The following is a 14,626-nucleotide window of genomic DNA, read 5'->3' on the forward strand; positions in this document are numbered from 1 at the left end:
CACAGAGAGGCTGGGATGGGAAGGGACCCATGGGGGTCACCTGGGCCCTGCCCCTGCTCAAGCAGGGCCACCCAGAGCCATTTGCCCAACCTACCTGGTTGCATGGCTTCAAAAGCTTCACAGAGCAGCACCGGACCCACCGCTCTGCTCTGGTGTGGTCCTCTGAACCCCACTGCTGGTCAGAAAGGTCCTCTCACCTGGCAAGGCCCATGGACCACAGGGATCATTTTCAAAGCCTCTGGGGGTCCTGTGCAGCCCAGCACAGCTGCAGCAAAGGTACCCATATGCAGCTTTCACCCTGCAACCCCATAGCAGCTGGGAAGAGACTCTCCTCCCAAGAGCAGACTCAAGGATGCTCCAGGTGCTCTCGCCCTCACAAGCACTGCAAGTGTAACAGTCTCCACACCAGGTGGAAGAAAGCCCTCACCCTGCCTCAACCTCCACTCACCTCCCCTGCCACCTCCTCACCAAAGGAGGTCACCACAGGCAGAGGAGAGGGGAGCAGGAGGCCCCACCTCCTGCCCAGGCAGGAGCACAGAAGGCAGCAGCAGACACTCTGTCCTTGCCTGTTCCCAGCTGTGCTCCCAGCAGCAACACCCATGACAGCAGAGGAGAGCCCATCTGACCTTTGGGAAGCTCTCCCAGATAAGATCCTGCAGGTGAGCTCCACCTTGGGCTCTCCTGGCAAGCTGCCAGGTGGGGGATTGAGACTCACAGGGAAGCTGAGGGCCTGGCCAAGGCAAGGGTCCAGCTGCCTGATGTCCTCTCTGGCTCATGCTTGGTGCTAGGTAGGATGATGGGAACACACAGCTCATCCCTTTCCATGAAAACACCATGGATCCACGTGCCTTTTACACAACTGGCTTTTAATTACACTGCATGAGGAAAGGCCTCTCCTTGTGCCAAGACTCCCTGGTACAGCCACCCAGGGAGCTGGCTGGCCCATCAAGTCCTCAGTAGGTTTAGTGGTTCCCCCTCACCCTTTTCCCTTGCTTGGAAGCTCCTCCTGGTCAGTCCACATCATCCCTGCAGCCCTCAGTGTCCTTGCTTTGCAGAGACCTACTTTCAGACATCTCTGTCCTTCCCCTCCACGCCCTCTTTGCCTGCTCAGTCCCATGGGAATCCCCCTTCGGCCTCCTGCAGCACCAGGCAGAGAGGAGGCAGGGCAAGAGTCATCGGTTAATAACTGTTCTAACCTCAATATAAATAGAAAAATACAACCAAATAAAGAATTGACTACTAAGAGATCCAATCCACGGGGATGCCTGCAACGTGCTAGTGCAGAGTTCAGAGAGAGTGCTTGGTCCAGTGCTTGCTACTGTAGACATCCAGAAGCCTGTCCTGGCAGCTGCAGCCATCCCAGCTTCCTGCAGCACCACGGCTCTGTGCAGCTGTGCCCAAGGCTGCTGGCTCCTGGGAGCAGGCTCAATGGGAATGGTTGATGAGTCTGATTTATTGCTGCTAAGTGGTAAAGCCATTCTCTTCTGTGGAATGAGGATGTGCTTCGCTCTTACTTTTTGTGGAGGAATTTCATTTTGCTGCCTGAAGAGACAGAGAAAAGAAAATGATCTCCCCGCAGCAACAGGCAAAACAAGTGTCACTTCCCACCACCTCTGTCCTGTGCAGGTGCACTGGCCCTGCTGCCATCCCTGGCTCCTTGTCCACAGCCAGCTGCTCTGCAAAGCAGGAAGCAGGGGCCTGCAGGGGCCTCAGTGCTGCAGGCTGAGACCTTGCAAGCTCCCAGGCACACCCTCCAGAGCCCATTTGTCCAGGGCACACCAGCCCCTCAGGCACTGCTGCTCTTAAACGGCCAAGATCAGACAGGACCAGGGATGTGATCTTAACACCTGATCAAACTCAGTCACAGTGTCTGATGACTTATCAAAGACTTCTAACCTCAGTCTCGAGCTCCTGGCTAGCTCCCCTTACAGCAGAAAATAAATGGAATCTTAGAATACCCCTGGGCAGTTCCCATTGCTGATCCCTAAGCACAAACCTGAAGGCAATGAAAACTCTGTCAATCCCCCCATCAGGACCTGCATCCACCATCCCCAAGTCCTTGGCTGCTCCATTGCCTCCTCAGGCCCACCTGTCTCCTTTAGAAGACAAGGATACAGCTCATGGTCCAACCTTTGGTTCTCCACCAGCCTCCAGACAGTGACTGACCAGGGCCAGAGCCAACAGCGTGCCAGCACAGGGATACATGGCCAGGCACTGGATGCCACACATAGTCACCAGCCCTGTCACCCTTGGGCAGCTTCTGTGCTGCCCAACCTGAAGGCAACAAGAAGCCCAGCCCTTGGGAAGCCAAGGGTTTTGCTGGTTCCTTACCTAAGCCTTTGAGGAACCTATTGACTCCACTCTGCTCCCCACTGGGAAGTGTTTCCAGGTACTCCTGAGCCCGTACCTCAAATAGACCTGCAGAAAGACAGAAATCAACAGCTTTTATTTTGTGTCTCTATAAATCCAAGTAGGAATGCCCACCTGAAAATGTACTGTCTCAGCTTACCCACACATTATTGCACAGGGGAGAGAACAACTCACCCCACCTCCTCCATCAGCTGAGGCCAGATTTGGCACAGAAGCTTTGGTCTACCCCCTCCCTCCCCACTGCAAGGCTGACTGAGCTGCTGTAGCTCACTCAGGGTACAGAATGTACCTCTCTTCATTCTGCTGTGAACACAGCTAAGCCCAGGGAGTGACATCATCTGGGGAATCATCGTGCAGAATTTACCTCTTTTACTCAGCCACCTATTCAAGCATTCCCTGCTTATTAATGCTCATCAGGAAGCTGCTAAGCCAGCACCAGTAGCAGCAGGGATAAGAAATTTCAGCTGCCCGTAGAGCCCTTGGGACTGTGGGATAACAGGAGTGAAACTGCAGTAGCAGCTCTGGGAAGGAGATCAGCATCCAAGCTTTCTACTAGACAAAAGAACCATGACCAATCCAGCTCATTTTTCCTCCTGACACAGGAAGAATGCATGAGGGACTGCGAGAATAAATGTCACTCCAGCAGTGGAACTCAACGTGGAATGGAAGGGGCACACGTGGAGGATACTGCAAGGGTGAAAGATGCCTGCAATCCCAACCCCATCCAGAAACCAGCAGATTCCCTTCTGGTGCTCCTGTACAGACACTGCAGCCTCCAGGCACAGAACTGGGGATGCAGGTGGTGGCTGGGGAGCCTGTCCCTGCTCTCGTAGGAGCAGCAGCAGCTTCCAGAGCCCAGCTGGAACCCCTCACCTCTGACCCCCTGCTTCCGCAGCTCCCGCTCCTGAATGAAGCCCCCAAACATCTGTGTCTCCATGAAGACCTCCAGGAAGCGCCGGAGGCTCTTGGAAGAGACGGATTTGCGGAAGGCCTCGCGCTGCAGGGCCCGCTCCTCGCGCTCCGTGGGCGTCAGGAACAGGGAGTAGTGGCCCACAATCTCCACAAAGAAACGGACAAAGGCCTCGGACACCACCTCGTTCAAAGGGCTGGTTTCTAAGGAAAAAATAAAGAGGCAGTGCTCAGGACAGTGCTGTAAGAATGTGCTAGAAAAATCACTGGGTAAAAATTCCCTGTATTTTCCCTGTATTTTTTCAGATCCAGCCTGAGAAGAAAAAGCTGTTCAAGAGAGAGAGCATCCTAGGAAGTGCTTGTCATGGAAGTAGACCAAATTGTTACTACTTTGAAAGACACCAAGCTTTATTTTGGTGCTCACTTTACTCTGGTAGAATGGGGGAGAGAATCAGAAAAGTAAAAGTGAGAAAACTTACGAGCTAAGATAAAGAGAGTTTAATGGATGAATATAAAACTGCATGCAAGCAAAGCAAAATAATTGTTTTATTCAGCAGCTCCCATGGGCAGACAGGTGTTCAGCCCTGCCAAGGAAAGCAGGGCTCCAGCACACACAACTTGGGAAGACAGAATACTCTATTTCCAAATGTCTCCCCACTTCCTTCTTCTTCCTGCAGCTTTATATGCTGAGCATGACTCCATGTGGAATCCATTGTTTTTTTGGGGTCAGCTGGCTCTGTCCCCTCCCCAGTCCTTGTGCACCCTTAGCCCACTCACTGGTAGGGTGGGATGAGAGGCAGAAAGGTGTTGGCTCAGTATGAGCTATGCTCGGCAACAGCTAAAACATCCCTGCATTATCAACACCATTTCTAGCTCAAATCCAAAACACAGCCCCATACCAGCTAGGGAGAAAATGAACTCTGTCCTAGCCAAAACCAGCACATTCTCCAGGCTCCTCTGTAGCAAGGAGATGCCCATACTGTCCCCCAAGAGAGCTGTCCCAGCCCAGTCACCACAAGCCACATGGTCATGGCCGAGTCTGCAGCTCTGCAGGTGACTGTCCCCTGGAGGAGCCTGCATCACTCATGGCCAGCCCCAGAGTGGGATGAAAGCCTATGAAACCCCTCTGAAAAGGAGTACAGGTGCTCACTGGAATTGTAAGGGAAGCATGGCCAGAGCTGGGAAGAAATAAGTGCTGTTGTCCTTCACACAGAGAACTGTCCCTGTGCGCTGGAATACTTCATATAGCTTAACCAAAATCCTGATCTACCTCCAACACCTGTGGTGTTAAATTCAGTACAAGCCTAGTTCTCCTGTAAGAAGTGACAGATAGGAAAGGGGCAGGAAAAGACACGGTTTTCAGCTGAAAGGCACTGTGCTTTACCTTGCTTGCCATTGACAGGGCCCTCCTCCTTGTCACTTGCCAGCTCATTCCTCTGCTCCAAAATGTGCTCGAGGGCGGCCTGCAGCTTGCGGGGCAGGATGGAGTCCTCATCTTCCATCTGTAAGACAGAGCTACCTCCTCAGGGACTGGGGCTGCGACAAAAACATCTCCTACCCTGTCCCCAGCACAGCAGGGGGAGCACTAGAAATGAACTGTGACGAGAGGCATAACTGTAATGCATTTGGCACATTCCCAGCATCACCCAGCGCAGTGCTATCAAGAAGCACAAGAGGAAGGAGAAAGGGGGTGTCTTTTCCTAAATATTCCCCTATTCTGGAGGAATTTTACATGTCTGACCCTGGAGGCTACTGGGCAGGGCTCACCCCTGGCCTCACCATCTGCTCGCGAGCACTGGCCCCGCCACAAAGAGGAGGTGTGTGAACAATACTGGCACGTGGCCAGGTGAGCAGAGCCTCTGCTCAGGCACCAAACCTCTTACACAGGCATAAGGAATTCCCAGGGAACATGGGAGCCAAGGATCTGCCAGTGACTGTGCAGAGCTCCTACCAGCCCTGGCTGAGTCAGCTGATTCAGCTGAAGCCTTCAGAAGAGAGGTGCAAGGTAAAGCATTACCCCAGAGCTGAGGCAGCTGGCAGGCGAGGACTGTGGGAGGGCTTGGCCTTCTCCCACATGCTGCTCCCTGCAGCAGGAGGAGCACTCATCCCCTCTGAGTCAGGAGGAGCAGCAGGAGGAGCACTCATCCCCTCTGAGTCACGGGGCTGAGCCCCGGCACAGACCCACGCTGCCAGCGCTGCTCAGCGATCTGCCAAAGAGCTCTGGGAAAAAAGAGCCTCCTGGGCCAGGAGTGTGTTTACTCATTTATCCTCTTCCCTTCCTCCTCCCCTTTCCACTCCTCCTTCCACAACAAAGGGAAGTGAAAATCAGCAGGCAATATTGCCTGCAGAGGAACACACAGGCTCCCATGTACCACCTTCCTGCCTGTGACCCATCCAGTGCAAGGACTGGATTGAGGAACCACAAGCTCCTGAGGCAGTAAGGATTTCAAAAAACCATCAAGGCTCCCCTCCCACTCAGAGCAGAGTATGTGATGGGAGATGAACTGACAGACACAGGCTGCAAGTACCCACACTGCCTCCCAGCAGACAGTGCTGAGCCAAAGCTTTCCAGCTCTGTCCTCTGCCTTACAGGATGACACTTGAGGACCTATAGTGCCCAAGTGCCGTCATTTTCCCCTCTTAAAAAAAAAAAAAAAGAGAAAGAGGTAATTCCCAATGATTTAGTCCTCAACAGCTGTGGTTTAGGATGCTGATGTTACATATATACACAGCAACCCCTACAACACTGCCCACCACAAGCCCTGCCTCAGTTTTTGAGTGGGGAGAAAGTGATCCATCCAGCCAGGCAGGTCAGCAAACACAGATGGAGGTAAGTTATGGAGGAAAAAGAGGAGAAAAGGATGTGAATTAGCTCTGCTCACCTGTCTCAGAAACCGATTATTTACAAGGTCAACGACGAGGACCTAAGAATGAAAGAGCAAGAATCAAAAGGGGAAGTAATTATTTCCACCATCAGAGTTTATCTTAATCTGTAACTGCTCTGGAGGAAACACTTCCCTGTTCCTTGTACCCTCCCCTGCAGCTGGAGGAGGCACCCAGCATGACTCAGGAGCACAGCCCATGTTCTGGCTTTCTAGGGATACCACTGCAAACCACAGCCCAGCTTGGACAGCAGGAGCTGTGCTCCAGGCCTGGCCCTCTGCTCCTTTACCACCCAGCAGGGTCAGAGCTTCATCCTTTCTCCCCATGTGCTGCACTGCTGGGGGAGGCAGAGATCAGATTCAGCCTTGCTGTGCTTACCCTTGTGCCTCAGGAATCCAACTCTTAACTATTTATTGCTATTGTGAGGCTCCTGTGTTAACCTGAGGGGCAGCTGTCCTGGCCAGGCTGTAGCAATCACACTTAAGACTAACAGAATTTGCATGCAGCCTCTGGACAGCACCATGCAGAAACCAGTATGAACTGTAATAAAACCATCTCCTACCCACAGCAGCCCCACAGTGGGAGATTCCAGCCCCCTGCCTTCCCAAGCTGTGGCCAAGGCAGAGCACAGACCTTTGTCTGCCTGGGGGGACACCCAGCTCTGCCCTTACCCCACGCTCATGGCAGCCAGAGGATGAGAGCTCTGCTCCCTGGCGCTGCCAGCTGACAGAAAACAGCTCAGCCCACAGGGAAGAACCTCGAGTACAGCATGGTGTAGATGCAGGACTCACTCACAGTGAGGATGCAGGACTCACTCACAGTGAGGATGCAGGACTCACTCACAGTGGGGATGCAGGACTCACTCACAGCGGGGATGTAGGAGTCCCAGTGGGGATGCAGGACTCAGAGTGGGATGAGGACTCCCAGTGAGGATGCAGGACTCACAGTGGGGATGCAGGACTCACTCACAGTGTGCATTCAGGACTCACTCACAGTGGGGATGCAAGACTCCCAGTGAGGATGCAGAACTCACTCACAGTGTGCATTCAGGACTCATTCACAGTGGGGATGAGGACTCCCAGTGAGGATGCAGGACTCACTCACAGTGTGCATTCAGGACTCACTCACAGTGGGGATGCAGGACTCACTCACAGTGTGCACTCAGGACTCACTCACAGTGGGGATGCAAGACTCCCAGTGAGGATGCAGGACTCACAGTGAGGATGCAGGATTCACTCACAGTGTGCATTCAGGACTCACTCACAGTGGGGATGCAGGACTCACTCACAATGTGCATTCAGGACTCACTCACAGTGGGGATGAGGACTCCCAGTGAGGATGCAGGACTCCCAGTGGGGATGCAGGACTCACTCACAGTGTGCACTCAGGACTCACAGTGGGGATGCAGGACTCAATATGGATGCAGGACTGCCAGTGGGGAAGAGGACTCACCTCCTCCACGGGCAGCTCCCTGAGGCGGGGCAGGGAGCTGGAGAGCAGGCCGATGAGGAAGGGGGTGGGCGAGCACACGATGTCGATCATGGAGGGCGGCAGCACGGGGATGTAGGTGTGCTGCCAGGTGAAGGGGTACAGCAGGGCCACCGTGGCGTGGCAACACTTGGACAGAGTGCTGGAAGTCAAAACACAACCAAGGGCAATGGCTGGTCAGTCAGGGAATGAGGGGTGCTTCCTAGAAATCAACTGTCCCTGACTGATCTCTCTAATTACTAAGGGCTTTCCCACATTTCTGACCCCAGTTTTCAGCTTCAGAAGCAATGACTTCTGAAAGATGACCCCAGCCCACACTCCTTTGAGAAGAGATGGGTTCCACTGAATCAGGGATCTGCTGCTCCAGTGTCCTGATGGAAAATATCAGACAAACACTGCATCTTCTATGCCACTGCCTCTCCTTAGAGAAACGAGTTCATTCTCCCACAGCTCTCTGGGAAGAGTCAGGCAGGATATCCAGTTAGCCATGGCAGAGCTTGCCACAGGGCATCAGTTATTCATCTCTTCTGGGTCTGGAAGCATTTTTATGTGTCAAGAGAGGGGGAAGGCTAGCTGCTGTAAATCCTATATATATAACATCATTTGGTTTTACCAGCATCCAGGAAAGGAGAGGAAGGAGGCTGGTGCAGCATGCAGGAGCCACGTGGATAGAGAAGGATGCCCAGCTGACTCCCATTAGACTCCATGGGAGAATTTACATTCAGCAAGCTGGGTTTACTGCTGACTTAAGAGGGAAGGGGTTTGATGGGTGTGGATTTGAGCTTGCTCTGAAAAGTGCAGCCTGCATTCCCTCCCCACTCCAGTTAAGTTTGGTGGATGTGCATCCCTGTGCTGTGTCACAAGGGCACGCTGAGCAGAGGGACATGTCTGGGGACAGCTGGCTGGCTTCCATCACGTAAGCTCAGATTAGCAGAACAAAATTGTGGCTGCTGGGACATCAGTGTGACAGTATGAAGTAATCAGGCAACAAACACTGTTAAACACAAGACACTTTTTGGAGATGAGGAGATCCCAGGGGAGAGGCTGGAATCTGCTTAACCTGAAAATTTTATCTGGGACTGCGACAGGTAGGGAACTGGCACTTGGGAAAGAGGTGTGTTCTGAGAAAGTCTCTTCACAAAATGGGGACAGTTTCCTCTCCCTTCACTCCCAGAGGACTCTCTTTTCTAAGGGGATACTCCGTAAAAACAGAGGAACACCCTCCAAAGGCTCTGTTACAGAGTGGTAGCTTTAAATGGGAAAAAACCTTCAGTTCCACATCATTTTTGGGAAGGTGTGAGTGTATCCCTCTCCCTGCATTGACTCCTCCAGGCTGCCCCTCTGCTGCTGCTCTCCAGCTGTGCCTGCCATCATCACCTAGCCCACACCTTGCCCTGTCTATCAGAAATGCAAGGCAGATAATGAATCTGAGAGAAGCAAAATTAAAATAATGAGAAAACGCGGAGCTAGCAAGAAACAAAATTATTAAAAAAAAAAACACCCAGAGAAAATGTGGGAATAATATCAAAGTAGATGATTTCTGTTGTATCTTTCATACAAGCTAATCTTGAAAGGAACTGCAACAAAAGTGAATGTGTCATCTTAGAAGTGCACTCCAAGCTAATGAAATCCTTTAAAAACCATCTCCTTCAAAGCTGTGCTACTCATACATTTCAGGTCATGTTAGCAGATACAAAAGCAGGGGCTTCTCTTCCTCTCCATTACTGCAGAGCATATTTGCCACTCCTCGATTTCTGACTGATAATAGACCTGGTAATAGCAGCAGCAGCATAGTGAGAGCTGAAAGAACTGCACCTTTCATCACTTGTGCACAGCAGTGGGGCATTATCACCACCCACCGTTCCTCTTCTTTGAGCAGAAGGTGAATATGGAAGTGTTAGAAGTTCTACATTTCCACCAATCCTCTATTTTGAAGGTGTATCCAAATTTTCTGCCTAAACATGGGACCTGAATTTACAGACAACATGTGAGAACCCATGGAAAACATCTCTGAGTGCAGGTAGCTCCAGAGAGGAGCAGTGAGCAGCTGAAGTACGTGGTTATTTATGGCATGGTGAGATATTATGGCAAGCTGTCTCCTGCTATATTTATGGTGCCTTGTTCTTGCCTCAGCCCAGTGAGCACACATGGTACGTGAGAGATCGAGGGGGAGGAGAGATGGCCCAGCTCCAGAGAGTGCAAGTCAAAGGCAGAGCTGTGTTAAGTCTGAAATTGTACACACCAGGCAGTGGGAAGTAAAGATAACTTCCCCTTCCACCCTTCCATCTGTGCATGACTCAACGCCTCCAGGGTGAAACCCAGTGATCTCTGCTCCCAAACATTTCTCACTGTGGAAGACCCTTCCAGGGAACAATACTGGCAGGGTTGAGGTCTGTGAGCCTCCTTTGTAGGCAGAGCATTTCAGGGATGCACAGAGGAGGTATCACTGAGGTACCTTTTGCACATGCCAGACTTGCTCTGCAGGTAGTCTCAGGGAGCTGCAGGTTGCCAGGAGCCCAGGAGAACCGTGGCCATCTAGAGTGACTCAAGCCTAAGATCTCTTTCTCTTGCATTTGGCACTGCAACAAGCACTAAGGGACTGCTGATTCACACCAGGCTGATGGACCTTGCAAAAGAATCCAGCTTGATAAATCTCTTTTATGCCACCTGTGTGACTCTTCAGCCAGCAGCCAGGTGACTGCAGTGTGCTCTGGGAAGTGTCAGGAGCCACCCTGAGGCCACACAGGTTCAGTCCAGCTGTTCAAACCAGACACAGGCACCACTTTCTAAGGCTTTTGGTTTCATGAGTAACCTTTAAAATGCTGCAGGTCATTGAGGAAGGCTGTCAAGATGCTGAGCAATTTTCAGGGGTTCATTCAGCCTTCTGCAGGGAACGTGGTTGAGCTGCATGTGAGACTGAGATGTCAAGGCTAGTACAGAGGCTAAAAAGTACTGAGCACTCAAGAACCCTCAGACTCCTCCCTAAAGGGCTGATTTGGGTAGGGACTGACACACAGATCTCTCTGGGTAAGCATTCCCTTGGTCAGAGTAATGATACTGCAGCAACAAGTGACACTTGTTTGCTTGAACAACAGGACTTCCCAGCACACAGCACAAAGCCAGCACACAGCACCCTGTGGAGCTGCTGCTTCTTGGGAGCCACCTCGAACACAGGTGGCCAATACAGACAGCTGCAGCTACACAGAAACCCTTCTTCCTCTCCTGGGAAAAACTGCTCCAATGCAACACTCCAAGACTAGCTTGACTCGCTCTAAAAGACACCTTGACATGTTGCAACAGCTTCTACAAAGGGACACTGGCTGTTCAGCCTGGTTGCTTTCCACTCCAAAGGGAAGCAGATGTGATAGAAAGCCTCCAAAGCTGACTCCCTCTTTGGGTTTAGGATCTGCATGATTTCTGAAACACACTAATGAATCAAACATCCTGCTGTAGTTTAATGCCAGGAAGTCCTGTGGTCCCTGCACTAACCAAACTGCTCAAAATATGCTGGCATTTGGCAATTTAAGACTATTTGAATACGTATCTTTTAATTTTTTTTTTTAATAAGCTCTGCCACAGTAGGATTTGTTTTACAAACACCTTCAGATTTCTGACACTGTGTCACATCTGGAGTTACTTATGATGGATTACAGTTCTGGTTTACAACATTTAGCAGGCACAGCAGCTTCCAAGCATTGTCCCATGACTTCACACAGCACTGCTGCAAATCCCACCAGGAGGATGCCAAGTTCCACCAGCTCTCTGGGGACCCTCACTGTCTCCCACAACGTGGCAGGTTTGTGCAGGTGAAGAAATTAGTATTAAGATGACCTGAGGAGACAACACTATTATCAAACTTCATCCTTGGATTTCTTCTTCTCCCTAATCACAGGACAAAAAGGGAAAAACCTGCTAGGCTGATATTCCCAGTCCCAGATTTGTTTTTGTAGCACATGGTAGAGGGTTCTTCCTGATGATTAATTACCTTTTGCTGGGGATGACCACATTTAAAGTGTCTACTCTAATTCTTTCAGATCTGCCTTTGATAACAATGACCACTTTGTGTTGTTGATACAGCTGTGGTTTCTGGCAGAGACAGAGGCAATTGCTTGAGTTGGTCAGATCCACAACAAGCTTTTGAGATCTGGAAAAAGGAGGCTTTGATTTTAAGCCTGTGCAAGCTTTTCTTTTTAAAAAGCCTTCTGAATCACAAGACCTCCTGCTCAGGCCATTAAAAACTGCCCAGCTTGAGGTACCTTGTGACATCAGGTGATTTTAGCTGAAAGATGCCTTCTAAAAGGTTGTTTGGCAGTGCCTGGAGCTGCATGCCAGGCAACATCCCTTGGAAACAAAAGCAGCTCTCATGTTGCAGTGTCTAACCCATGCCACTGTCTCCACTGCCCAGGGACTAAAGTTAACATTGCAGGAATGAACAAAAGCTGGGGGAAGACCAACACAGTTTTAACAAAGTCATTTTCCTGGGTTGTGAGGCAATGTATACTCCAGTATCCATAGTGACAGAGAAAAAAACCCACCCAAAAACTAATAAACCAAATTCTTTCCTTTTCCGCTGCCAAGCTGTGGATTGACAGGTATTTAAACATTCAATGCTCATTCTAAAGATGGAAAAGACAAAGTATTTCACTTGCTGTACACTTGTTAGATGCATTTTTTGGCTCAGCTTGAAAACTTTTCACAGCTCATGCAGTATTTGGCAGGAGACATTTCAGCTTTCTTTTCCCACAGACAGATTTTATGGCAATTAAAGGATGCAAATAAATTGTACACATCATTTCTCTGTCCCTCACTCCCAGACACACCTTTTCAAACATGGACAGATAGTTATTAATAGTACCCACATGAAGAGCCCCAAAGATTAATGATAAATGTAATTTATTGTGCATCTTTCACTGTGTCACCTGCACTCTTCCCATTAATCCATCTCAGCTGGATTATTTCTAGCATTCCTAACCTCTGAGCACTTTCCAACAGCTGCTTTTATAGTTTTTTTTCCTTCTCTTCAGCTATTTCCAAAAAGTGTTTCTTATCTTTCCTCTCAAATTGTCATTTTCACTCCTAGAGTGAATGCTACTTAATACTCATTGAGTTCAGTGTGTTCCTGTCCCAGGAAAAATATAATTTGGACAGAAGATCCTGTACCTACAATGGCATCAACTTTCAAAATATGGAAGGTTCACCTATGAGTAGAAGAGACTGTTCACCACAGGAAAGGCTCACAATGCCAGTCCATTCAAGTCACTGAACTGGATTAAAATACAGCAGTTACTTAATTTTGAGGGATATTTTCTTTGTTTTCTGCATTTCACATCTTTACAGCCTTTTGGGATAATTTACAAACTTTTGCTACACAAAAATAAGCCAGAGAAACTTCAAATTTTGTAAAAGGAAAAGAAAAAGACTCTCCTGAAATTGCTCAAAGCAAGGTCTTCTCAGAAAGATCAAATATTAAAAGTCTCATAGAGAGCTGGCAAACCTATGGTAAATATTTGAATCTGAGCCCTGTGGTCTAACAGACCCTGGATCTTTTAAACATGACAATTCTTTTTTCACAGGAAAAAAAAGCTGTTTATGAGATATTCAGAGATTCTAGAAACTATGATTCTATAGCTCTCTCCCACTCTTTTAAAGGCCTGTACAGCTGGACTCATTCCTATGGACCCTAGATATCCTGACAAAAGATACAGGGGTGGGAAATGAACACCAAAACCCATCAAGGTGCCTTCAATTACAGATATCACACCCCATGCTCAGAATACACAGTGTTGTGCTGCCACGTAAAGATGGGATAGGAAAAGATTTGCTGAACAAATGTTCATTCTAAAGTGATGTCTCAACCCCCCCATCAAAAAGTTCCCTGCCATTTCCTGATATCACCCAGCTCTCATGTAGAGACTACACTGTCAATCTGTGTCCTTAAAAATTTTTCTCAGAATGTAAAATTTGTCCTACAGAAGAGAATAATATTTAAGAGCCTGTGATCATAGATGATGTCATATATCATATATGTTACATAGAGATGTAGTGCTTGGATGAATTCTCTCACTTTCAATATAAATCTAAATGCTCTGCATGAAATGTGTGGTTTAAGTATCCAGAATACCAAGTTTCTACACACACAACATATCAGGAATTATAGAGAAGCAAATTTTCCCCTTTCCGAACCAAGACATCTGCAAGCTGCCAGTGCTACAGCTTCCCTCTCCCAGCCTTTCTATTCCTGTGATGAGACTGCCTGAGCTCTGCCCACAGAGAGCCCAGGATCCATGCAGAATGAATTTTTCCCCTTCATTTTCCTCTAGAAGGGGCCTCTCCATTCTGTGCCCCAGTGCTCAGTCCCAGAGCTGCAGGCTGCTGCCTGGAAGTTGTGAAAACAGACAGCTTAGGGGCATTGTACACTCCTGAAACCTGAGCGTGCTCCTCAGTGTCATTACTCATCCAGGCAGCTTTTCTTTCCCCAGCCCTGTCGAACTTTCCTCCCTGAATCCTCAAGTGCTTCAAGGGCTGGAGAGCTGCCAGCCACCAGCTGCACAAGATCTTAAAGAAACCCAGACCCATTTTCATCATTTAGGAGAGCAAACAAATATATTTTTAAAAGAGCAAATTGAGCAGATTCAAAATAGAAGGGGGAAGTCCTGTGTCTCATTTCCCCTCCTCATTTCCCCTCCCTTATTTCCCCATTTCGCTGCATCCTTTGTTTTCATCCCCATAAGAAAAGGGAAGTATTTAGAAACCAATATGAAAATATAAGCAGAAAAATCAAGAAGATTTTGTGACATCAGGGAACTCAGAAGGGACAGTGATCCCTGCAAACCCAAGCACAGCTCAGCAGGGAACAGTGCAGCATGATGGAGCAAAGGGAGGGGTTTTGCTTCCTTAGCACCAGGGATCTGAAATTATCTAGAGGAAGTGGAATTTGGTTCTCCTTGGGGACAAGAAGCAGCACTTTTTGCAAGCT

At 49.3% G+C, this 14,626-nt stretch overlaps 1 protein-coding gene across 5 annotated transcripts in view; it reads right to left on the minus strand.

Annotated features, from left to right (window-relative positions):
* Window positions 1–845: 845 nt before the first annotated feature.
* The window catches only part of DENND2A (DENN domain containing 2A), a 57,888-nt gene continuing 44,107 nt past the window's right edge, over window positions 846–14,626 (minus strand). For all 5 annotated transcript variants that reach the window (XM_036405014.2, XM_036405011.2, XM_036405012.2 and 2 more), the window contains 6 exons: window positions 7,615–7,792; window positions 6,162–6,203; window positions 4,664–4,781; window positions 3,244–3,483; window positions 2,332–2,418; window positions 846–1,542 (listed from right to left, as the gene is read on the minus strand). In XM_036405014.2, coding sequence (XP_036260907.1) covers window positions 1,511–1,542; window positions 2,332–2,418; window positions 3,244–3,483; window positions 4,664–4,781; window positions 6,162–6,203; window positions 7,615–7,792 — 697 coding nt within the window. In that variant the 3' untranslated portion in view covers window positions 846–1,510. The remainder of the gene's footprint in view (window positions 1,543–2,331; window positions 2,419–3,243; window positions 3,484–4,663; window positions 4,782–6,161; window positions 6,204–7,614; window positions 7,793–14,626) is intronic.

This window comes from Molothrus ater, chromosome 5 (assembly GCF_012460135.2).
Source record: "Molothrus ater isolate BHLD 08-10-18 breed brown headed cowbird chromosome 5, BPBGC_Mater_1.1, whole genome shotgun sequence".
In the NCBI taxonomy this organism is placed as follows: domain Eukaryota; kingdom Metazoa; phylum Chordata; class Aves; order Passeriformes; family Icteridae; genus Molothrus; species Molothrus ater.